Source organism: Microtus ochrogaster, chromosome 21, assembly GCF_000317375.1.
Source record: "Microtus ochrogaster isolate Prairie Vole_2 chromosome 21, MicOch1.0, whole genome shotgun sequence".
Classification (NCBI taxonomy): domain Eukaryota; kingdom Metazoa; phylum Chordata; class Mammalia; order Rodentia; family Cricetidae; genus Microtus; species Microtus ochrogaster.
Window position 1 is genome coordinate 5,855,692 of NC_022022.1, and position 25,998 is coordinate 5,881,689.

The 25,998-nt window shown below is 44.2% G+C and overlaps 1 protein-coding gene across 9 annotated transcripts in view; it reads right to left on the reverse strand.

Moving 5' to 3' along the window:
- LOC101998700 (myomegalin) overlaps positions 1–25,998 on the reverse strand; it is a 213,274-nt gene that overhangs the window by 58,170 nt on the left and 129,106 nt on the right. For 4 of the 9 annotated variants that reach the window (XM_026783905.1, XM_013349910.2, XM_013349909.2 and 1 more), the window contains exons 9-20: positions 9,498–9,641; positions 8,389–8,508; positions 8,091–8,183; positions 7,763–7,975; positions 7,178–7,336; positions 6,316–6,429; positions 6,012–6,149; positions 5,164–5,343; positions 4,012–4,206; positions 1,595–1,750; positions 1,376–1,457; positions 603–694 (exon numbers count right to left, since the gene is read on the reverse strand). In XM_026783905.1, the coding sequence (XP_026639706.1) occupies positions 603–694; positions 1,376–1,457; positions 1,595–1,750; positions 4,012–4,206; positions 5,164–5,343; positions 6,012–6,149; positions 6,316–6,429; positions 7,178–7,336; positions 7,763–7,975; positions 8,091–8,183; positions 8,389–8,508; positions 9,498–9,641 (1,686 nt within the window). Of the gene's footprint in view, positions 1–602; positions 695–1,375; positions 1,458–1,594; positions 1,751–4,011; positions 4,207–5,163; positions 5,344–6,011; positions 6,150–6,315; positions 6,430–7,177; positions 7,337–7,762; positions 7,976–8,090; positions 8,184–8,388; positions 8,509–9,497; positions 9,642–16,848; positions 18,365–25,998 lie in introns of those variants that run through there. The other 5 variants (XM_026783904.1, XM_026783902.1, XM_026783903.1 and 2 more) reach the window with 3 other exon arrangements.

Below are 25,998 nucleotides of genomic sequence, written 5' to 3' on the forward strand. Positions count from 1 at the left end.
TGCTTCCTCTGTGTCTGGCTGGTAACTGACTCTCTGCCTTTCCTCTTCCCAGAATTCTCCTAGTCTGGTTGCCCTGCCTATACTTCCTGCCTGGCTACTGGTCAATCAGCATTTTAAGACTTGAATTTAAGTCTCAATTTAGGCGTTAGACCCCATATCTGTGTTAAAAAAACGGTATTTCCTATTAGTGATGATACCACCATTTCACTTGACCAGCACAGAGCACAGGAAGAGTGCTCAGTGCACAGCACTGCTCATGCTTGCCCACCTCCTGTTCACTGTCTGCAGAGTTCATGCATCCGATGCCATCATGTTAGACAGGAGCTACACACACTTCTGTTCGGCAAAAGTGCCTTACAATTATTTTATTTTGCTTACCAAGAGGAGAAAGAAGCAAAAAGATCTGATGCCTCCATTGCAGTGAAAGCATCTTGTTGAGGTGATGAAGTCATACAACAATTTGTGTTCCTCTCCAAAAAGAAGAAAGGTGTCTCTTGCATTTGGAGCCAGGCATTATACATGGAGAATTGGAATGTTTAAAGTAGAAACCAGTTTGAAGGAAACAACAGGAATCCGTGACTGGTCTTCACTGACAAACTTACCTGGCTTTCTCTTTCTTTTTTAGCCATGAGCTCGAGTTCCTCCTTGGCATTACTCAGTTCCTTCTCCAGCCCTGCAACTGTGTCCGAGTCTCCTGAAATGAATGCACAACACGACTTTTAATCACTGAAACATGCTGTGATCTCTGCTGCCCCGCAGCACTTAGAAAATGTATGAACCTGCTTTAATGTGTAACAATATTTATACTAAAAACCCCACAATCAATCTATATGCTAAAAAGGATGAACGGAATAGACTATCACACATTTGTCCAGCAGACTACACTACACAGCTGAGAAAAACATGAGAATGAAGTTGGTGAACATCTGGATTTCAATGATACTAAATATAGATGCAAAAGAATACATTTAGTAGGCGAAGAAGGAAACGACACACTTATCCATATACACATGTAGATCACCCGCTTACTTTTTAAAAGCATACAAAGGAGGACAACCCAGAAACGAAACTTATTTCACTCAGAGAGTGAGTAGAAACGAGAGAGAAACAGGGATACAGATGGGCTTCCGAGTATACCTTCTTATATATTTAACTTCTGAAATTAACATTTAATTTTTAATATGTAAGTTGGTTTAACAATGAGTTAACCCTTGTAAGGTTTGGGCAGTTTTTCTTAGAAGTGATGAGTCTCCGGATTTCAGGGGACACCAAACTGGTTTTCTGAACTATCATGATGTATCCTGGCTGAATGTACTCAACAGCAATGGGGCAAGGAAAAGCAACGGGATCCTCTCAAAGCAGAACTGGTGCTCACCTAACGTGGACCTGGGCATGCTGGCATCTTCCCTAGCAGTCAGCGAGGTGCTATCATCTCCAGAGGGCATCTGCATGGAGCTCTGTAAAGTGGAGGGGTTGTGGGGTTTAGAAAGACATAGGGACTATGATCACAGTGACAGACTGAACAGTCTCACTAAAATGCCTCAAATGTAAAAAGGAAATGCAGTTGCCATGAATGTGAGTCTACAGTTCTTACTTGATCAGTCTGATCTCCCAGGTGGGGGCTGACTTCAGCTTGCTGGTTTAAGAGGGGCGCCCGAGAGGCGCCAAGGTCTCTCCCTAAGTACTGGCGCAGGGCGTGTAATTCTGAGTTTCTTTCCAGGAAGGCTTGCGCAATTTTCTCTGCAGCAGCCTAGTAAGAAAGGAATCATAACAAACATTATTAGAAAGATATCACAGTAAAACAACTAAAACATTTTCACAGTTCTTTAAAGACTTATTTATTTTTATTTTATGTGCATGATGGTTTTGCCTGCCTGCATGTCTGTGCTCACAGAGGCCAGAGGAGGTCCTCTGGAACTGGAGTTACAGATGGCTATCAATCACCTAAGGTTCTGGGAACTGCACCCAGGTCCTCTGCAAGAGTGCTCTAAATACTGAGCCATCTCTCTAGCACCCATGAAGTGTGTATACTCAGTAAGTATATACTGAGTGCCCATTCCTGGCAAGTCATGTTTGGGTACCTGGTATTTAGCATTAAGTGGAGCTTGAAGTATACATTCTTGTTGAGGAGGAGAAAACAGGAAAAACATAAGGGGATATATTAGGTAGCAGGAAGTGCATCAGGCAAAATCAAGCATAGTAGAAGGATTTGGAGAGTGGAGGGAGGGTCCCCCATATACACTTTAAATAAAATTTGCATGTATATATGTATGTATGGCAAATAAAAGCTGTATGTATTCAAGGCATGTAACAAGCTGCTCTGATACGTGTGTGCACATTGTGGATGATCACTAATCAGTTCAGCCACCAGTCACTGTGTGTGTCAGCAGGTAAATGGCACAGAGCTCCTAACCAAGACTCTGTGCCACTGTGATCAGTGGTACTCATCAAGACTGAATGTCCACACTCTTTGTCCATGGGATTATATTTTAGATAGAGAGGCCAGTGTGATAAGGTCATGTTTGGCAAAGAACTCAGCCATACAAATGTTTGGGGAAAAGGCAATTGAGGCTGAAGAAGCAACTAGAGTAAAGGAAGTCATTTGTTAGGCCAGTTCTGGCCCAAATCTGACCTTGGAGAACCTGTTTCAGGGTGTCTTATCTGGTCCAGTAATGCTGTTTACTGTGCACACAATTCTGCCTGGGAAAGACTTTCTACTCCACTATTTTTCTTTATAAATTCTGAGCAGAAAAATTATTTCTGAGGGTCCCATAGGTTTTTGCTTTGTTTCACTTTGTTTAAATAAGTGGTTGATCCCAGTGAGAATGGGGATAGAGAAGAAAAGAAAATTTGGGACTGACCAACATATTATATAATTGTATGAAAGCATCAATTAATAGAGAAAATTTAAACAATCAAACTAGTGTATTTCTACCAATTTTCTAAGGTGATAGTGATACAAGGGGAAGACCTAGAACTCATGTGTGACCATTAATGTATAGAAATGCATTTAGAGCTGGCAAGATGGTTCAGCAGGTGAAGGTGTTTCCCATAGAAATCCAGTGACCTGAATTTGATCCCTGGACCTCATGTAAAGGTGGCAAGAGAGAATGAACTCCACATAGCTGCTCTCTGATTTCCATCATTGCACCACTGCACATGTGCCTACACATGCATCATCTATACCATCATGTATACATACAATTGGTGTGGGACTCTCCTCTGTATGCTGTGAATACTATTGGTTAATAAAGAACTGCTTTGAGCCTATAGCAGAGCAGGGCAGAACAGAGGTAGGCGGGGAAAACTAAACTGAATGCTGGGAGGAAGAAGGCAGAGTTAGTGAGAAGACATAAAGCCACTGCCGGAGACAGACGTGCTGAAACTTTACTGGTAGGCCAGGACCTCGTGGTGATGCACAGATTAATGGAGATGGGTTAAACTAAGATATAAGAGTTAGCCAATAAGAAGCCAGAGCTAATGGGCCAAGCAGAGATTTAATTAATATAGTTTCTGTGTGATTATTTTGGGGCTAAGCGGCCAGGAACCAATTAACGGCCTCCTCCAACATACAAGCATAATTGTAAACTTTTAGGGGATTGAGATAATGAATTGGAACCATGTTAGCTAAATTATAGCACCAGCTTTCTCTGGGATGAAGCCAAAGCTGGCAACTTCTAAATGACAATTAAAAATACATATCTTCAGGATGGAAAATTTGGACTCTTTTGAGGTACGGACTATCAAGACCTGATAACTTAGATAGTATTTCAGAATTCTATTCTTCTTTCTCTCAGAAAAAATCAGAAGATTAAGAAAACAAAAATACTGGATACATGTATTGTCTAGGCCACTTTCCAGATGCAGTGTTCAAACCATTTCATTCAGACTGATGGAGAACTGCCAAGCAGACTGTGGAGAGAGCAAGCCCACAGCGGCAGCTCCAGACACTTTCCGTCTGCTGACCACGAGAGTAGCAGGGTCCCTGTCTGGTTCTGCATTAGCGCTTACTTGGCTCGCCTGCTCCCTGGTGCTCATGGACTGCAGCAGCCCCTGGATCTCCATCTCATGCTCCGCAGCTTGTTTCCGCCGATCGCTCAGGAGGTCCTGCAGCATCCTTTCTTTCTGCTGCAGGTGCTGGCACAGCTCCTCGGCTATCTCACTCTGACAGGGTTCGAGTTTGCAGAGTAGTGTTGCCCGGAGTTCCTAATGGGAAAGGGATGGCTGGTGTAAATTCCCGGAGGACAGAATTTCCTCTGCCACCACTGAAGGGGTTGTAAGAACCCATTGTGACGTAATTACAAGATTCTTGGGAACACTCTAATGTCTCATCCTTTGTGCCCCCAGACCTAGCACAGGTCGATGAGTTGGAAGGCTGGACATGCATACTCAGTGAACGAATATGAACAATACGGAGAAATATTGGCAGCTTCACAATGATTTCTGAGATAACAGTTTTCCTTATGCTTGGGCACATAACAGTTAAGGGAGGGTGCAGCAAAAGGACACTCAGCTCATCTGCTTCCTCTGCAGCATAACTTTAGAGAGGGCTAATGGACTGAGGATCTGCATGAGGGGGCACGCGACTCCTGCAAGCCCAAGCCCCACAAGCCTCTAAGAGGAGAATGCAAGCTTGGAGCCAGCCTGGACATGAAGTGAGAAGGAAATGGTATTCGTGAGAAGAGTAATGCACTACAGCTGCCAGTCTACAGACATACAGCAGATGATGCTCCAACCGTGGAGCCCTGCTGGCTGGACTGAAGCGGCTCTGCAGTTCTGCCCTGCTGCTCTGACAAGTTACTTAGCCTCAAGTGCCTAGGTCTTTGCTTTCAGAGCAGAGTGTGCCCTCACGACCTTGGGAGGATTCACTAAGTCCATTTCCATTAAGCTCTTAAAACAGTGCCTGACCCAGCAATTACATCCTAACTATTATAATACAGCTGTATTTTAGATCTAATTAATTAATTCTCATACGGCCTCTCTGAGAATGATAAAAGACATGCTAAGTTATGGTTGTAAAGAGAATTCAGGGAAAGGTAGTCGCTCGCCCAGGGACAGAATATAATTGAAAGCTTGGGTGGCTGGCTCTGGAGGCCCAGAGAGCACTGCCTGAGCCTGAGCCTAGCATCCCTAAACCGATGCCCTGGAGTTTGGAAGCCTTGCCTCCATTTCTTTGTCCTTGTTGCGCAGGGATGTCTGCAACTGCTGGAGAGCACTCTCTTGTTCCTTCTGCCAGCGGCCAGACTTGGTTTCCAGTTCTGTCTTCAGCCACTGGAGGTTTTGACAGGTGGCAGTTAACTGCTCCAGCTCCATGCCTTTGGCCCTCAGGAGACTCTCCATACTCTACAGGGACAGATACAGCAAACATAAGCCAAAGGGGCCTCCCGCATTCTCAGGATAAGAGAATTAGTCCCAGCTTTAACTCACAACCACCTGTCCCTTCTGGTAAGAAAACAGAGTGTCAAAGCAGTATTTTCCTTCAATGTGGTTGATGGCGAGGGAAATACAGAATGTGTGCTACAATTGGACTGTGGGAGGGGCAGTTTCCCCAGGGAAAAAGTGAATGGCCTCTTTAATAACTGACAGACAGTAGCTACACAGGGTCTAAAATAAAGTCTGCAAAAAAACCTAAAAGTATATGCTAAGAAGCAGTCATATAATACATTGATACCTATGTAAAATCAGAGAGAAAAACGCAGTATAAAATATATGTGTATCCATATGTCCCACAATGCTCACAGAAAAGCGTGTGTGCACCTCCATATGAATAGGCAAGGATGAGAAGTCAGAGCCACACAGAGAGCACTCACCATGCAGTGCTCCCCTCTAAGTCTATAACGTAAAAGAGACTTCGGAGCCTCCTCCCTACTGCCGGAGGAGGGATGAGTAAATGCTACTGGTCTTTGGCTTTGAAACTCTGGGTTTCAGAGAACAATGGAGCAGCTGATGCTTCAGGCCTAGAAAGCGACGAGGGGGCTGGGGAAAGAGAGCAAGTTGGATTTGGCTCTTACTTGCATGGTAGTTTCATTGGCGGACAGGACACTACGCAGTCTCTCTAAATCATGGTCTCGCTCTCTCACCGCACGATGAAGCTGCTGCAATTCCTTGTCCTTCTCCTCTAGAGCGGAGAACTTCTCATCTATAGCCCGCTGTAGGGAAAGAAAGGCCTCTAAGTTCCGGGTTCGCTGAACTGGTCTTTAATCAGTTAGATTCCAAAAGGGGAAGAACAGAAAGCTGAAAACCCGAGGTTTTTTCATTTAGACACCAGACGCGGGGAGGCCAATTGGCAGTGCAGTGGGGGAACTGGCTGCGTACCTCCAGGTCGGCGGCTCGGTCTTGTATCTGTTGCTGCATTTTCTCAAGCAACATCTCATTTGTTTCCAGAGTTTTGTCTGAGTTATCTCGATACTGCAGGAGTTCCTGAAATTCCTAGCAAGACAAAAGCATTTTCCTTTATTCCTTTACCTCTTAGGTGAATGTCTTCATTTCTTTCCTCAAGAAATTTGTTATTTAGCACACATATACAAAAAACTCAGAGATAACAGATATATAAATTGTTAATGATTCTACAAAAGACAAACAGGCGAGCTAGTCTGCTCATGGAAACACAGGACACACTGCCTGACTCTGCCTAATGGTGTCAGGAAAGATCTGGCAAAAGATTTTGAACTAGGCCTGGTGGAGCATCCCTGTAATCCCAGAACTCAGGAGGCAGAGGCAGGTGGATTTCTGTAAGTTAGAGGGCAGCCTGGACTACAGAGTTTCAGGTCAGCCAGGGCCACATAGTCAGACCCTGTCCTAGAACAAAACAAAACCAGATACAACACAAAGGTATCTCCCAAAAGAAGATGCGGCACGGACCCAAAGCTTAGAGTAGGTAACTGATTGCATCTCTTAGTGCCCCATTTGTCCCGAAGATTTTCATTCCGTCATTGAACTCTGTGGAAGAGCACATCTTCTGTCGTGTGACTCAGAGGTGTTCTGTCTGCTGAGCCCTGCCTTCACGGATTACATGTGTACACACAGCTATTGATTTGCTGGGGAGTGTGCCGCTTCATGGATTGTATGTTCTACTCACTGACGTGTTTCCAGCACTCACACACACACGAGGCACAGGGCGGGCCTTGAGGCAGGCACATGAGAGCTCTAGAAACCTGGCTTCCATCTGAGAACTCACCCGGAGCAGCTGTTCTTTGAGACTCAGGCTTTGATGGAGGTGCTGGATGTTTTGTTCCCGGATTCGAACCTCATTGTATTTTTCCATCTCCAGAGCATGGATCTGTTGGTTCTTATTGTGCAGCTCTCCTTGGAGGTGTTGTAAAGCTTTTCGTAACTCCTAAAATACACAGGTCCTCTTTAAAAGTAAGCTCCCCTCATGATCATTTGGTATGAAGGTCAGAATACTTTCAAGACAAGCAGGCCACCTGCCTATAATGCTGAGGCAGAAGAATCTCAAATTCTTTCCTTAGCCCCCCCTAATCACTGCTATTGGAACATAAAGCTGCCTCTTTGGCAGTACTTGTCCCACTGAAATTCTGTCATGTGACTGCTTCTCCTATTAAACTAAATAATTGAAGAGGCAGAGTCTCTGATAGTCACCTCTGTGTCTCCAGGACACAGTCTGCTCACCTGGTACATGACCCAGGGGCAACAAATACTGAACTGAATTAGGCAAGCCAATGACTCAAGGGTTCAGGTTCAGCACAAACCGTCCTGCCAGGCAAAGTCAGCCTTGGGAGCAATAAACCGGTAAATGATTTACCTGGTTGTGTTTCCAAGAAGCTTCCTTCTGTTGCTCTCTCTCCTGGGCTGCAGCCTCGACGAACTGCATGCATCGCTTGACATCAGCCAGTTGCAGCTCTTTCTGGCGCAGCAGCCTCTGGAGCTTCTGGATTTCAAGCTGGCTGCAGAACAAGGCACTCTGAAGATCAAGCAGGGCTACCTGTTGCTGACTTGGGGCACCGCCCTCTGAGCCCTGAAAAGAGCAGAATCCTAATCACAATCACGAGGAGGAAAAGTCCTGAGTGCCTGAGAGGACTGTGCAACCCGGGGGCTCCAGCCCTGCCTGCGGCCCTTGGGCCCTCACGTACATGGAGCTGGCCGAGCTGGCTTTGGTGCAGCATTTCTCGAAGCTTCGCCATTGTGCCATTTTGACCTTCGATCACCTGGTACAGCTCCTCGGTCTGAAAACGAGAGAGGGATAGCACCCCCGTGTTAGCAAAGTGCATATAAATTACACTATCGTTCCCATACAGATGCTAGTAACGGAATCATTCCAAATACCTAAGGGGACCGTTTCCCATGAGAAGGCTTGCTAGTCATACAGGGGTGACCTCTACAAACGAGATGACCTATTTCCCATGGGTCTGTGATCATATAACATTTTACCTCACTTTGCTTGCTTTTTAGCGACTCCTTGAGGCTTTGAATGGTCACGTCTTGCTTCTGGGATGACTCCCGTGCAGATTTTAGCTCATAGCTCATTTCATTCAGTTTCTCTTCAAGAATCTGAATTCAGGAGAAAAACTCTGTTAGCTCCTTGATGGCTTTTAACCTTGCGGGCCAGCAACCTGTCCTGACCATCTCGGGTTTCGAGAAAGTCTTAGGGCATGCTGTCTTATTCCCTTCTCATATACAGTGAGCATGAGAGTCTGACAATGAAGAGAGGCACAGATGTGAACTGCTTCCCCCACTGCTCAAACACCTCAGTGCCATGCACTGCACACTACCAGTGCTGACAGCCATACTATTCTTTCGGTTGTTCACAGAACCAAGGAGTGCCTGCGATCTAGCATAGGACATGTTACTATCACAGCACACTACAGCAGGTATTCAGGAGCCCTCTTGGGACAATTGCCTTGCAGGCAGACATTAAAATCTATGCACTAAAGAGGAATAAGAAGTTACACTAAAATCAAAAGCACAAGATTCCGGCCTCAGAGCCTTGCCATGGAGTTAAGGATTACATACATGGTCTAATCTCATTCCTAGATGGCATCAGAAATTGGGGTATGTATGGAACAAGTTAAAACCCTGATAAGAAGCAAAGGGAAGGGCTGAACAAGCTATGAGGACCTGAGTTTGAACCTAGCAGCCACATAAGAAGCCACGCTTGGAAGGTGCATGCTTGCAATCCTAACTCTGGGAAGGTGGAAACAGATGGGTCCCTGAACTTGCCGGCCAACCAACCTAGACTAATTTTCAAGCCCCGGGTCCCAGAGAAAGACTGCATCTCCCAGGTAGCTCAAGGTAGACAGCTCTTGGGGAACAACCCCTGAGACTGACCTCTGGTCCACACACGCGCACACGTGCAACCAAATGCATACCTACTGTATACATGCAACTCAACATACACATACAAGCAAGGACATAAAGATACAGTGGACAACTATCCTTTTAAATGAACTATACCCCCTGAGATCTGGGGAAGCCACAGCATTCATCTCCCAAGACCTACGCAGGATGATGGAGCTGGGCTGGAGCCCTTCTGACCATACCTTGTTGGTGGCCTCTGTTTGCTGGACTTTGTCCCGGAGCTCTTCCAAGCGGGAGTCAGACACAGATTTCTCAGCAACAGGCTGGGTTACAGCGGTCCCATCTGAGTCCAGCTTTTGTTGTTTAGGTAACTTTATAGGATGGGGCTAGGAGGCAGCAGGGAGACAAGCACACTGAGTGAATGCGGTCAATAACCCATTCGATTTTCACATTCAAACTGGGCCTCCTTTTTCCGAGAGCACTCTTAGCAAGCAGCAGGATTGTCTTCAGGAAGTCACCTGGTGATCTGTGCAGCAGCTATGGCTTCCAGGCATCTGAAACTGCCACCCCTACTAGGCTCCTTGTTGTCCCCACTCTGCCCATACTCACAGACACTACTTGGTAGGAGAAGGCAAATAACGCAGAATTGAAAGAAAGGGGGCACTTAAAAATGGACAGGGTTATGACAATCAAATATTTGCTTTAACCAGGAAATTAACAAAGTCATCGAAGGGTCAAAGTTATATTCCAATTACCTACCCTATAAGAAGCCTGTTTTCACTGTTAGAAAATGTGAAGCCCTTTTAAAATATGGGCCATACAATAGGAAACAGCATTTCTGGCCACCAAATCTCCTTCATCTACAGCTGATAAGAGACATCCTTGTCCTTAAGAAATACATGTGAAAACCACAGAGAAACCTTGTCTCAAAAAAACAAAAAACAAAAAACAAAAAAAAGAAAAAGAAAAAAGAAATACATGTGAGAATATCTACAGTAAATGGAAAAATCTATAACTATTAAAAATTCTCACTTGTTTGCAAAGCAAAATGTGGCAAAACAGCAGTTAAATCCAGGTCTCTATAAATCAAAGTCATTAAAAATAAGGGGGAAAATAAAGATAACAACATAACCATAACAGTCTGGAAGGACATGTACTTTCTAAGAATCCATCAAACTCTACCTGAAGATCACGATGAGCTAAAATACTGGATACCTAAAGAATTCATGGCATGGCTGGGTGATGGTGGTGCACTCCTTTAATCCCAGCACTCGGGAGGCAGAGGCAGGCGGATCTCTGTGAGTTCGAGACCAGCCTGGTCTACAGAACAGAGCTAGTTCCAGGACAGGCTCCAAGCCACAGAGAAACCCTGTCTCGAAAAACCAAAAACCAAAAAAAAAAAAAAAAAAAAAAAAAAAGAATTCATGGCATTAAATCCTTCCTTCCCCGCCAGCCCCTTTCTCATCAGAGGAAAGAAAGAACTGCTATCTTTCCGTCACACCTTTAAACTTTACCACCCTCCAGGGCCTGGGGTTACAGTATCTTCCTGCGAGAGCCTAAGCAGAGGAAGTCAGGTATTTTCTGGAAGTCGGGTATTTTCTGTTTCCGCAGGGCAGCCTGTTACATTTCTAACAGTATAAAACACAGAGCACTGTGTGAGGTTCAGTGCGGAGTACAATTCAGGCAAATGTTTCTCGTTCTCGGGCCCAACAGTCTTGGTCTACTGAGGTAGTGGTCACAGCAGAAGACTGTTTTTTGACAGGGCATATAGAAAGGGTTCTTGGCAGAGACGAAGCTTATCTAGACATGAAAAGGATGAGATGCTCACAGGGCTATGGAGTAAGGAAGGCTCTTACGGGAGGAATGGGTAGGGCTAATGAATCCAAAATATCAACTTCTCGTTACTTTTCTAAGCAGTTTTCTATAACTCGCGGCTCACATCAAATCAGCAGGGTTTTTGGGTTTTTTTTTTTTGTTTGTTTGAGAGGATCTCATAACCCAGTCTGGCCTCAAACTCACAACTTTGCTTCAGCTTCTCAACTGCTAAGATTACAAGCCTGCAGCACTGCACCCAGCTTTAAACCACTGCTAAGAATTAAAAGGGTGCAATTAATTCTGTCAGGAAAAACAGGTACAAATAAGGATGTTTTATTACCTTACTTATAAACCCACAGCTATTTCTGAACAGCTCATTAAAAGGCTATTTTATCCCCACTAAATGAACTGACAAAACACAATCTTTAAATCCTAAACGGTGAGATGGTCAAAGAGGTACTAAGACACAGTCTCAGACACAAACACGTGGCAGGTAATAAAAACAACCATGAGAGTTCTGAACGTTGACAGAATGACTCATGAAACAGTTCAGACTCCTGAGAAGGTTCTCTAGAAGCTGGACTTCATTGTTTGCTTTGACCAGAAATGGGAGTGAAATGGGCCCATTTGCCCTGGTTGCCTCTTAGTACAGAGCTTAAACTTCATCTACTCTGTCAACACACATCGGTTGAGCACTAAGAAGCAGAGGCCGTGCTGGAGGGAAAACATCGTATAGGACAAAAGTGACTTCTCTTGAAGCAGATTTTGCAGCACTTGGATTTGGTGGCTACATAATAAACACGGAACTACAGAGTGTCAGCTGGTGGCATGTCCTCAAGAAAGGACTACCAGAATAGCTGTTACTTTATATCAACTAGAGGAGGTTCCTTTTGAGACAGTATCCAAATGGATACCTGAAGGGGGAAGTAGCCAGTCATTGTAAACGCATCAAGCCAGACAGGGGAAACAGCTGATGGAAACTGAGTCCAGGAAGAGAAAGGCATATATGTCTAGAAGGGTACAACCCAAGGGAAATACAATGTGAACCACATGGGTAATTTTTTATTTTCTCATAAATAAATAAATAGTAAATAAATAAATGAATAAATAAAAATGTAAACTTAGTTTTGACAATTTAAGCTAACATTTTAAAACATTACAAATGTAAAATTTGAGTATTTAAAATCTGAGGCCAATTTTACACTTAGAGCACATTCCAACTCAGATTAGCCACAGATCAAGTGCACAGGAGGGACCCGGGCCTGTGGTGGGCTTATTAGAACATACTGGACAAAGGGAGGAGTAACAGGGTCAAGTGCTAAGAGAGGCACAGCCGTCTTACACTCCTGTACAGCAGGGATAAACAAGTTGGATTCATCTATACTACAATGAGGACTGTCTGCAGTACTTCATGCACTCTCTTTTTATTTTTCGTGAGCCTGGGTATCAAACCTAGGGCCTTGTGCAGCTCTGTCCCCAGTCCCGAATGCAGTGCTTTCTAACAGAAAAGCAATCATATTTACATGTTTAAAAGCTTGTCAGCTGCTCAGTGGGGATGGACGGTTAGGAAGGCCCAGCAGAAAGAAAGATCAGCCAGAATGTAGGTGAAAGGTGATTGGATTATAAAGACTGCAGCAGAAGAGAGAAGTGGACGGCTCTGGTACGGTTAATGTGCTGTTGTTCCAGACAACTGGGGGCGGAAGAAGAAGCAAGGATGACGGCTCCCAGAAATACTTGAGATACTTGCTGTGACTACAAGATGCCTCCCCTGAAGCAATATGAATTATGTCATCTACATACCGCAAGAGATGACTGTAATAGATACTGAAAATTCTAACGGACACAAAACGTTGCCTCTATAAGACCTGGCTTACTGTTTCCCCGGTGAAAAAGAACTCTTCAATAATTTCCACTACAACCCTGAAATCTCAACCGTAGCAAGCAGAATGGAAGAAACTAAGTGTAACTACAGTCCAGCTGGTATGTTTACCTAGCCTGCACAAGACCTCAGCTCAATGCCCAAATCTCTAGTGCTGGGTAGCAGGGAATAGTTTCAATATTAAAAATGGGAGGAAGGCAGTCCTGTTTATCCACTTTAAATCAGAGAGCTTAGGGCTCTGAAGGAAGCAATAAACTAACCTGCCACTCCATCCCACTTTCCATACAAGGAAAGCCACATAAGGTAGGCTAAGATATCCAAGTGACCAAAGAGACCAAGAAGTGTCTGGGGGAAACTAAATTACAGTTGGTGACGCAGCTTTTATTACTGTGAAGTCCTTTCTCACCATACCGGCAGGATCATTTTAGGGATCGAAGGTTTGTGCTTGATGAATAAGACCAATAAGAACAAAGCCAAACTAAAACAGGCCTGTCTCCTACTCCCCGGGCAATGTTCTGATCCTTCAACAGCCCTCTTAAAAGCAAGACCATTTTATCTATACGTTCTTATTTATATTTACATAAATGTGGTTTCTATGCCTCTGTGTACATAAACACAAGGATATAGGAGCAGCAGCTTTGAAGTAGAAGATTGCCACAGGCAAGGAATCTGCCTCTCCTGTGAACCGTCTCAGCCTGAATCACAGGAAACTTCTGATTCTGTACATGACTTATTTAAAACATGGGAGGTTTTGTTTCTTTCTTCATAATTTATTCTTTGACAGAATTTAAAAAAAAAAAGCCTTTTCAGAGAAGCCCAAAGGGCATTTAGTAAATTTCTCTGAGTCAGGAATGTATACCAAGTTCTTATGAAGTACCAAGTACATAAACTTACGGGTCCTGAAAAGATTCTACAGAGTCCGATGTCAGTGATCCTCAATTGAGTAGCATTAGGGTCACTCCCAGATACTTGGCTTCTAAGACCATGACCTAACCACACTGTCCTTCCAAATTAATCACTTTCAAGTTAGAGTTAGTAGGCATGCTTTACTGACCTGATAAAGGAGAGCGATGTCCAGGCCCAGTGTACACAACATCAGGCTAAAGCAGTTGTTCTTATCTCTGCATGAGCAGCATTCTTTTCTGGCATGTTCTAATCCTAATAGTCTCAGATCTCAAACTGCTCTAATTTTCTATCCTACTGTTAATCATCAAAGGCAAACAAGAACCATCAGCTAGTGTAAAATCAAAGGCCTAAGCTTTGACTAGGATCTGATGTCTCTATTTCCCAAAGGAGCAAATGGGACAAATTCACAATTGTCCCAAAGGAGCAGACGTTGACATTGTCAGGTTTGAAGCAAAGGTGTGCTCACTTTGAATGTGGGCAGAAAAGAGCCTGTAAGTGGCTCAGAGCTCTGTGAATTGCTGTTTACTAAGGGACCAAGCCCCCTCAGCATAGCTTTTCTACTTCAGGGCCAGACAATAAAGAAGGAAATTACTACCCAGAACAAGTCAAACCTTTCTGCAGATTATCTGAAGAGCCTGTGCTCACAGAAGGCAAATAAATGATTTGCATAGTATCAGTAAGCAAGAGAAATATACTGTTGCTGCTTATCTTAATCCAAGGAAGGAGATGTAGGGTGGGGGTGGCAGGGAAGCAGAGTCATCAGGAAGAGCTTTCAAGCTAACGGTTAATACACATACAAAGGGTTAAGTGGAGGATTAAAACAGAAGAATCAAAATGACTAAGCAGAAGGCACTCCAGGTTTCCTTCTTATGGTAGAAAAAAAGTTTGCTTTCCAGGTTCTTGCATCTACAAAGCAAAAAGAAAACTAACAAAAATATTTTATTCTTCCTACGTGTGCTCAGAGAAACAGATAAAAGTCCGTCTCTCCTTGTCCCACCTGGCTTTTTTCTACCCTGCAGCACAACAGCCCTTAAGGAGATTAAAAGGCAATTAGACTTAATCAATAGATCAAAGGGCTGGAATAAAATACATATTTTGTTTACAAACACCTTGGGCTCATGGTAACTATTTCGCCTTACATCTTTACTAATTAGAGAAAACACAGTCATGAACACTCTTTCTTGAAGCTCAATGCCATTTCCTCACCTCCCACTATCTTATTCTCCATTTAGCACAGAATAAGGTCCTGATACAAGAGGAAGGTCATATCCCACTAGTTTAAAGCTCTGACATCCACAGTTTCTGTGATAAAGGGATCTGATCTAAGGTTACAATTACCATGGTTTCCACACTCATTCAGTTTTCTTTACAGAAACCTCCTCCCCGGATCCCCATGGAATCCTTGGGGTGTGGAAAGCAGGTTCTTGGTTTAAAACAGGTTAAGTTGATGTGATTCAGACAATGTAATTAAATATACAGAATTAAAAAGTCCTGCTGAAAACGGTGAGGGATCTTTGCCTCTGCCAGGGCTCTTACTTAAACAATAGCTTCTCAACGTTCCTAACTGAGGGATGCTCTTGAAAATCCTTCCCAATTCCAAAATTGGCTAAGTCCAGGCAAAATACCAAAAAAAAAAAAAAAGGTATTTTTCAATTAAATATGGAGTAAACATATTTTTTGTTTTCCATGGAATCCTTCAGGTGTTCTACTTGCTGCAGTATTGGCCATTGCTGAGAGACAAAAACAACTTATTTCCCCATCGTGACCAGCTTATTTTCAAGATCCGAATATGAGAATACCATGTTTAATTTGTAGCATCTATGTCTGGTCACAGAAATACTGTTTGGGCCAAACAGAAATGAGGTTTCATTAAAGAAAAAAAAAGGAAGCGCCCAGGTGCTAGGCATGTAATGATTAACACTTGACACAAAGGAAGGCATTGTTCTCCATAAATTTTAAAACATTTTTATGCTTTCAGCTAAAGTTTTTAATAGTATACAAATTTCACATGCTGCCTAACTATGCCTCAAAAATCCCATTTAAATGGAATCTCAACTTCACTCATTACCAGGCTGGAAGTTTCTGAACCCTGTTGACTGAGGACTAAGTTTCCCAGTGATTCCTAGATGGTCCACCTTTGCCAATATGCAAAGGATGCTTAACAAAGTTAATTGAATCTAGCATTTAGTGTTGCTATGAAAACAAAGTAGCACCTATCAGTCCCTGTAAATAGCTGGATTTAAAGAGTGGTCTGAAATCAGTCAAGCGGACATGAAGAGCTCAAATTAAGTTCAACTGTCATTCAACTCATTAAAAAAGTCAAGAACAGGGTGAGCGGATCCCTTTCTTACTAACAGCTATCTTCCAGTAGGGGGCGGTAGAAAAGCCACCTGAGCACTTTTCACTTGAACCTTACGACTGACAACATTTGCCTTCCCAAAGATCTTGCATGAACAAGTCACCATTAACTCTCAAATGACTGTTAATCATAGCAAACACTGCCCAGATGTTCTTTTGACAGATTAACAGGCTTAACCCCCATGCGCTAACCATTTGAGGCACCTGGGTGATGAAAAGCTTAACAGGAGAGGCGGCCAGGAACCTAACTCTCTTACAGAAGGCAATGGAAGATGTCATCCACAAATCTAGAGTATGGCAGAAATCAAGAGGCGGGGGAGATTGGGGTGCCAAAGGCGAGACGGGATGTCTTCTTTCTGCAAGGAAAAGAATCTTTCTCTTTTGGTACGTGAAAGAGATGCAGTTTTTAACAATAGAAAAACCAACAGACAATGTTCAAAAGGTTGATGAAAACGCAACTTATCTAAATGTAAACCACGTTTACTAAATGGGCATGAGCAAAAAGTACAGCCAAAATGGGCTTAATGATTAGTTTTTTCGAGCCCAGGACATTATTCTCCTGAAGCTAATCACGCCATGAGAAGTCTATGGGTGGCTGTCAGGTGGGCGCCACAGGCAGCAGTCGGTGTGTATACCTGGATTTGGAGCGGCAAATACTCTTCATAGAGATCATCCCACAGCTCCAGTAGGTCCGAGAACTCCAAGGAATAGCTCACAGGTGTCAAGGGCCTGTTAAGGAAACTGGAACTAATGCCATTTGTCATGATATGGCCAGGCTTGGCTCCAAGTGGGCTGGATTTCACTGGAATTGGAAGCTTGCTCCCTCGGGGACTCTGAAGGGGCTTATATTCAAGACCTTTAATCATGCTGAGAGCTAGCTCCAGTTTGTGGTTACAGAAATGCTGCGGAGCCTGTTCATCCGAACAATAGTCACACTTTAGGAGTTCTTTCGCACTTCTCTCCGCTTCCTCGTCCTTCTGTTGTGGAGGACTAGCCTGGACACTAGCATCCAAAGATTCCACAGAGGAGCCCGGGGTCCCCTCCTCCATGCTTTCCCCATCCGGGGCTACTTTTGTGCTTGGTAAGTCTGGCGGCCCAACCTCTGACAATGCCGGTTCTTCGGTGCAAATGCTCGTAGAGCACCTGCTAGAGAGGGCGTAAGAAATACTTCTGGCCACTTTCCGTGGTACCTTACAAATGGCTTCATAGTCAGAATCCGCAACCCGCAACGCTGCACAACCACGGCATCTCCTGGGTCGGTTTCCGGGGCCTTCAGAACCATGACAGCTGTGGGACTCCTGAATCTGATCCTCATTTTCTACCCAGCACTCAAACCCTGAATAGGCGAAGTCTTCCTGGAGCAGCGCAGAGTACCTCATATCTGGTAAGTTGGAAATGTCAACCGTCCCACTTCCCGCCTTGATCTCCTCGCCAGAGTCGTCGTTATTATTCTTCCGATACATACTGGCGATGCAGAACTTGAGACGATCCTTTTCCAGCAGCAGTTTCTGCAAGCGCTCAAGAGAAAGGGCTTCGATCCTGGCGATAACAGTATCGAATCGATATATGCGATCGAGCATGAAAGCACACTTGCTGCAAGCAAACTCGGCCTTGCCATCACGAGTGACATCTTTACCTAGGACGTACGAAAGCAGAACCTGGAGGTTGAGCTTGGACGCGGTATGGAAGATCCAACGCCGCTGGTTTCCACACAGCTCCCGGGCACAGATCCTGCAAATCTCTTTCATCTTCAACTCCGGGAGGGTGCCGAGCTTCTTCTCTGTAACGGTCACAGCGGTGGGTTGCTCACCGGCTCTGGGATGCGTTCCTCTTCCCACCTTGATCGTCTGTGGCTGGCATGGCCCTGCCCGGGGTCCTCACTGGGTAGGGGCGCACCTCAGAGCGCGCAGGCTCTGGGTACCACACGGCCAGCCCCGCCCCTCGGGCAGGGGGCGGGCACAGAACGCCGAGGAGGGGGGATGCTGAGTGACGGGGTGCGAGCTGAGCGCGGACGCTGCCAAGGCCCCCCAGCTGTCTCTGCCGCGGGCAGCCGCGTCCTCTACGTCCTCTCAGGCGGGCAAGGCTGGGCTCCCGGACAGCAGTGGCGGCTCAGGGCTGACGCAAAGCCCGGGCGATGAGGCATCAGATTTCAAGATGGCGCCGGGGTAGGCGGCCTCCGCGTGACTCCTCTGGGAGTTGTAGTCCGACCATTGTGGCTCCGCGCATGCGGGCTGGCGAGTACATTGCCTCCGCCCTCATTCCAGTTTCTCCCGCTGTCCCGGTAACGCCGACTACGCTCCGAGCTGAGCGTGGAAAGCCAGGTACCTGGCCAGTGCCTGGCTGCCTTACTCTGATAAGATCTCACCGAAAGCACGCCCTGTCCCTTCAAGGAATCTCCCTCCTCTGCTGGGTGCCTTGAGGCTCCTCCCAGGGAGAAGAAAGCCCAGTCCCCTCCCTGTCCGTCCACAACCAGTGCCACGTACGCTGTGGATGTGGCCAGGCGGTGCCACTAGGTACCGCTGCGCCGCCGCCTTCGGCCGCCACCCCACTTCCTCTCCTAATTCTGTCTGGCTCTGGGGTCAGAAGGACCCGGGCGGCAGAGATGGGTGGGGAGGGCCTGATAACTAGAGGAGGCAGGGGCAGGTAGAGCGAGTTTGCCGAGGCCAAGCTAAGGTTGAACCTTTCCTACTATTGGATGGATTTAAAAAAGGAGACTTGGGTTTCTCCCATCGGTGTAGGCTATGATCTTGTTAGGGCTAGTTCTGGCCTAAGGGCTCACCCACTATTTTTCAATGTAACTTTGGAATATTTTCTCTAGGAGGGGGTAGAGCGCTCTCTGCCTGTCCATCAGTCAGTTACTCTTGTAGATTTCAGATTGTGGCTCAGTTTCTTTCTATTTTTTTTTTCCAAATTTATTTATTTTTATTTTATGGTGCCACGGGTGTTTTGCCTGTATGTTTGTCTGATCTTGGAGTTACAGACAGTTGTGAGCTGCCCTGTTGGTGCTGGGAATTGAACCCAGGTCCTCTGGAAGAACAGTCATGCTCTTAACCACTGAGCCATCCCTCCAGCCCCGTGGCTGTTTCTTATGACTTCCCAGCTCACATGCCTAGAGGATTCAAAACTGCAGCTGCTTCCATGGAATCCCATTTCCTGGTCTTGACTAGAGGATCAGAATACGTGTCTGCAGATGGCATCATATATGCAAAGGTATGCTGCCAGGAGGGCTAGCAAGCCTAGGTGTTTTGTCCTTTTATGGAGTGGGGGGGGGGGAGGACGGCACACAAGGCAAGCACCAGAGAGTGAGTCCTGCAAACTCCGGGTGACGGCAACTGCTAATCACGATTTTAAAGATAACGAGAAAGCTTTGCTTGAGGCCTCCTGAGAGGACATTATCACGAATTTTCTTTCTGGTTCTGGTAGACTGCTTTTTTTCGAAATGGGGAAGGGAGACGGACGCTTCTTTGGAAATGTTTTCAGTTCAAGTATTTCAGAATTAGGGCTGGAAATTCATTGGCGTCGTTAGTACCCGGTTTTTCTACGTCACAGTTACTCTGTACTGAACCTCACACTCCAGGAACCTAGAGCACCGACTAGGGTTGCAGGTAACACAAACTGTTGAGGGTGAGAATTCACTTCCTGGCTTTTGAGGCAAACAGCAGAGGAGGAATCCTGTCCCCAGCGATCGCTTGAACTAACGATTTTTAAATTCTAGTATTGTGAGACCGGGGCTATTATAATGATTTTAGTTACATAAACAAAACCTGGAGCTTTGTCTGGCAGCATACCTTTGCATATATGATGCCATCTGCAGACACGTATTCTGATCCTCTAGTCAAGACCAGGAAATGGGATTCCATGGAAGCAGCTGCAGTTTTGAATCCTCTAGGCATGTGAGCTGGGAAGTCATAAGAAACAGCCACGGGGCTGGAGGGATGGCTCAGTGGTTAAGAGCATGACTGTTCTTCCAGAGGACCTGGGTTCAATTCCCAGCACCAACAGGGCAGCTCACAACTGTCTGTAACTCCAAGATCAGACAAACATACAGGCAAAACACCCGTGGCACCATAAAATAAAAATAAATAAATTTGGAAAAAAAATAGAAAGAAACTGAGCCACAATCTGAAATCTACAAGAGTAACTGACTGATGGACAGGCAGAGAGCGCTCTACCCCCTCCTAGAGAAAATATTCCAAAGTTACATTGAAAAATAGTGGGTGAGCCCTTAGGCCAGAACTAGCCCTAACAAGATCATTGGTGTTTAAAGTCATATGGTCAAAAGGTAATGTTGTGCAGATAACAAAACTTGAAGCTTAAAGTTTAAAAATAAAACATTGCAATAAGTTTAGCCTTTTATGATCCTTATCGTCATCTTCGTCGCAATTGATAGTTAACAGTGGCTCCTTGGAAGGAAGCAAAGTAGACAGAAGGAACGAAATGAAGGCATTATTCTATAGACCACGAATCGTTTGAATTTAGACCAATGAATATTCAAGTATCGCCTTTAATTTTAATTCAAGTATTGCTTTTAATTTGATATTTCATTAAATATTTTAAGACTTTTTTAGCTTAAAAACTGTATGTGCATGAATGTTTTGCCTGTATGTATATGCATGTATGTATATGAACCATGTATGTGCCTGGTGCACATACATGCAGGCAGGCAAGTTCAGAAGACGGGGTCAGTTTCCCTGGAGCTACAGTTCCACATGGTTATGAGCCATATGGGTGCTGGGAACTCAGTTCACATCCTTGGCAAGAGCTACAAGTACTCATAACAGCTGGGTCATCTCTCCGCCCTAATTTTAAATTTAGAAAAGATCCCATAGGTGAAGCCAAAGGCTATGCCAATTTAACATACCAGGTGCTACTTAGATCTAGGCCATAAGACTTGAAACTGAAGGGAAATACTTGTAACATGCATGATATACATAGGGCAACTCAATATAGACAAAGGTTCAAATAGGGAAATACAAGCTAATAATGGTGTATCTAGGGACTGAAAATGAATACTTAGATTCCTTTCCCCTCATTTGTATTCTATAATTTTTCATAATAAATTTACAACACTCTGAGATAAGAAAAAAATAGTTTCTTAAAAACAAGGTAGGGTGCCAGGTTGGGGACACATACCTTTAATCCCAGCACTTGGAAAGCAGATCTCTGTGAGCTTGAGTCTACATTTCAAGTTCCAGACCAGCCAGGGCTACATAGTGAGACCCTATCTAGAACAAGTCAGGATGAGCATGTTCTTGCGTGTTTGTACAATGCATCACTACCCACCCATGAAAAAGAATGGGCTCTGATGTGTACTCCATGTGTGGATCCAAAAAACTGGTAATGAAAATGTCACATACAAATGAAACATGTTGTATGATTCATTTGAAGAAAAAATAAAGGAAAAATACATTTATTATGATAGAAGTTAGGAATGGTTTCAGGGTGAGAGAATGAAAATTAATTTCAAAGGACAGTGGGCTGGCTAGTGTTATGTGAACTTTGAATACTCTAGAGTTATCAGAGAAGAAGGATCCTAAATTGAGAAAATGTCTCCATAAAATCTGGCTTGTAGGCAAACCTCAGGGCATTTTCTTAACTAGTGATTGGTTTGTGAGGGCCCAGCCCATTGTGGGCGGAGCCAGTAGGTGCTGTAGGAAAGCAGGTTGAGCAAGCCATGGGAGCTAGTCAGTAAGCAGCAGCCCTCCTCCAGGTTCCTGTCCTTAGAGATCCTGTCCTGACTTCCTTCAATGATCAACAGTGATGTTGATAAACCTTTTCCTCCCCAGTTTGCTTTTGGTCATGGTGTTTCATCACAGCAATAGTAACCCTAAGACAGAAGACAAAGACATTTTCTGGGGCGGTAAAGATTTTCTCTGTCGTGTCTTGAATGATGGATACATGGCTTTGTGCAGCTTCCAACGCTCCAGAAACTGAGCACTTAGAATTGTAGATCTGATGTTAGCATATGGTAGTAAAATGAATATGTAGATATGCACTGCCTAAATGCTTTTAGCAGAAAACAATCCCCACTTGAGCACAGAATAGCTTTGAAAACCGGGGAGATAAAACACACACAGTCTGGAAGACATTCTATAAATGGCCCAATTGTAAATGCAAAAAAGTCTAGTCGTGTTTAATATGAACTTGAGAAGCCACAGTTCCCTACATGGGTGTCCCATACATTTAAGACTGAAGCAGTGTATGTGATTAAGGTGAGATTGAGATTTTTTTTTGATGATTTAATATTGGATGATTTCTTCTAAAACTTACTGAATGCACATAATAGAAAATTTGAGAATGGGTTTCATGTGGAGTTGTCACTGGGCTATATCAGTAGTTTGTCCTAAAGATAATGGAATGATAACAAAGTGGGTGTGGAAGCTCCTGATAACGATCCTAGCTGGAGGGCGAGGAATTCAAGGTAATCCTCAGGTACCTAGTGAGTTGGAGGCTAGCCTTGACTACCTTAAGATCATATCTCCAAAAAAGAAAGGAAGGAAGAAAAGAAACAATAAAAATGGCTGGTGGGCACGCTCACGGTGCGTGGTAACTTGGGAGTCAGTCACTCCTTAGGTGGCTAATGTTAGGTTAGGTCACTCACACCTGGTCCTTAGATTCCTAATAGGCAACACGAAGTTTTAAAAGACACCAGTTTTCAGACTTTAGTATCCCTCAGAGTGAGGTGTGGTGGGGCTATTAAAATACACATCGCTTGCTTGGACCCCCTCACAAATTCCCCAGTCTCGCTGCTGCTGCTCTCTGAGAGCTTTCTTTGAACTGCTAAGCTGGGTTCAGAAAAGCCTCAGTAAGAATATCAGAAGTTCCACAGCGCTGGAGAAATGGCTCCGTGTTAAGAGCCTGCACTGCTCTCGGAGAGGACCCAGGTTCAATTTCCAGCCACCCACATGGCGGCTCACAGCCTTCTGTAACTTCAATGCTTTCTTCTGATCTCCATGGGTACTGCACACACATGGTACATGTACATACATGCAGGCAAAACTTGCATACACATAAAAATAAAATAATTTTTGAAAGAGAAAAAGGCCAGAAGGTTAGATGAAAAGTTAAATGAAAAAAAATCTATCAAAGAACTACTCACAAAATTAATGTTGAATTTAAAAAATGATACCGTAGTTGGGAATGGTGGCTCATGCCAGCGTACTATCCAAGCACTTTTGAGGTTGGGGCAGGAAGATGACATTGGCACTGTCAGGGCTAGCCTGTGCTTACATTGTGAGTTCTATGTCAGTCTAGGCTATAGGAGGCAACCCTGTCACAAAAAATTAGAAAGACAAGAAAAAAATGGAAGGAGGGAGAAGCATATTCCCATTGTGCTAGACAAGTATTACTGGAGTAGCCTTTTGTCTGATTTGTTTTGCTGTTGGTACCATCCCTGTTTAGGTCTGAGAAATTTCTCTTGGAAACACCATCACTTTTGTATCCATTGTATGGCAATAAAGCTGCTTCTAACATCTAATTTTGGCTTGGGAGGGAGTTTCCAAAGGAATGAGAGGTGGGGAACCCCCATGTTCCAAACCAGCTGTATTGGGTTCCACTGCCCTATCTATTCTAATTAATTAAAGTTCTTCTCCACTGCAAAAATGATTCAGGCATATAAGATGAAACAACAGAAAGAGGAAAAAGTTGAAGAAGAGGAGGAAGAGGAGGAGGAGGAGGAGGAGGAGGAGGAGGAGGAAGAGAATGTCCAAATAAAGTCATTTAGACTTAACGGTAACACACAAACTGGCACATGATCTCCATGTGCTGGAAATAAGAAACCACGGTGCTTTCCACTAATTAGGTAGTATTTGGAAACTTGGGCTTAAAAAGAAGGAGACTTCCTGTATATCTAAGATTATGATTATGAATTTTACTAGAATTCAAGTTAAGATAGTAAACATCAGATCCTTTCTCAATAAGTTATTAAATAACCATAGTTTATCCCTCAAATGCCCAACTACCTGTCTTTGATGGCCAATATGGTTAACTTGAGAAGATCTAGAATCACAGAGGTGACAGACTTCCGGGCACACCTTTGAGGAATTGTCTAGATTAGTTAATGATCCACAATAACTACTATTACATGGGCTAGGAGATTGGACTAAATGAAAAGGAGAGAGTGAGGGGAACACTAGCGTTCACCATTCTCTGCCTCCTGATGAGGGGTGCAATGTGACCAGCCACATCCAACTCCTAATGTCGTGACTTCCCCATCAAGATGAACTGTACTATTGACTGAGTCAAGATAGCCCCTTTCTCTCCTAAGTGGCTTCTGCAAGATAAGCAAATAATAAATATACTATCTAATATCTGCTTGTATGTATCTAAAGAATAGGCTACCCCTTTCAGAAGTGGGGAGCAGTTGGGAGAATAGAAAGAGAGAAGTATGGGGGGTGGATAACTAAAACTAAGGATGTTTGAAAAAGCCATTAGGAAACATATTTTATAAGCTTCTTTAGATAGATGATAGATAGATAGATAGATAGATAGATAGATAGATAGATAGATAGATACATACATACATACATACATACATAGATACATAGATAGATACATAGAAACATAGAGAGATACATAGAGAGATGGAGCTAGACAGATGGAAAGTATGTGTATGTATGTGTGTCTTAAGAGTTTAAATGGAGGGCTGGAGATGGCTCAGAGGTTAAGAGCACTGGCTGCTCTTCCAGGGGTCCTGAGTTCAATTCCATAGATACATAGATAGATACATACATAGATGGATACATAGATAGAGATAGACAGATGGAAAGTGTGTGTATGTATGTGTGTCTTAAGAGTTTAAATGGAGGGCTGGAGTGATGGCTCAGAGGTTAAGAGCACTGACTGCTCTTCCAGGGGTCCTGAGTTCAATTCCTAACAACCACATGGTGGCTCACAACCATCTGTAATGAGATCTGGCGCCCTCCTCTGGCCTGCAGGCATTCATAGAGGCAGAATGTTGTATACATAATAAATAAATAAGTAAATAAATCTTTAAAAAAAGGGAGAAAGAGAGAGTTTAAATGGAGTTATCCTACACTGGGTTACTGCTCTTCCCAGATGTGGAATATCTTTTTTCAAGTTGCTGAAGAAGGAAGTCGCAGACACCCTCAAGGCAATGTAAGCTATTTCTATTATTATTGGTATGTCTTCACATTTTGATGGTGAGACCCTATTGTTGAAGACACAGCACACTTTGATAACAGGACATGGAAAACCAGAAGCTGCTACTGACCTATAGATGAATTCCCTTTTGGCTAGCTTTCATAAAACGGAAGGATGCCATACAGGCTGCTGGGGGGAGAAAATTGATCATCAGTCCGACCCAGCCGTGAACACTTTGAGATGAAAGACCCGGGTAAATCCAGACCCCTCTAGCAGGAAGAGAAGAGCCAAAAATCTAGGATTAGCCAGTTCAGTGACTGTTTCAGGAATAGCGGAAGGTAAAGTTAGATTGTAATCTTGAGAAACAGGGAGTTATCCCCTTGTGATTATCACTGGTATTTTTCAGAATTTTCAATAATCACTGGTATTTTCGGAATTTTCCAATGACGCCCTCCCTACCCCCTTTGGATTACTGGGTTGTGGTTTCTTCCCTTAAATAGCCCTTTTCCCAGCTACTCGGGGTTGAACTCCTCCCCTGCGTGGGTTATGAGTCTGGGCCCCAGTGCACTGGCTCCTGTCCTGTCAATAAATAAGCAAGGAGGGAGTTACTGGAGGGGAGGGTCGTGTTATCCTGAGACTTGAGTGAGTCTCCCTACACCGGGGTCTTTTAGAGCTACAATAAT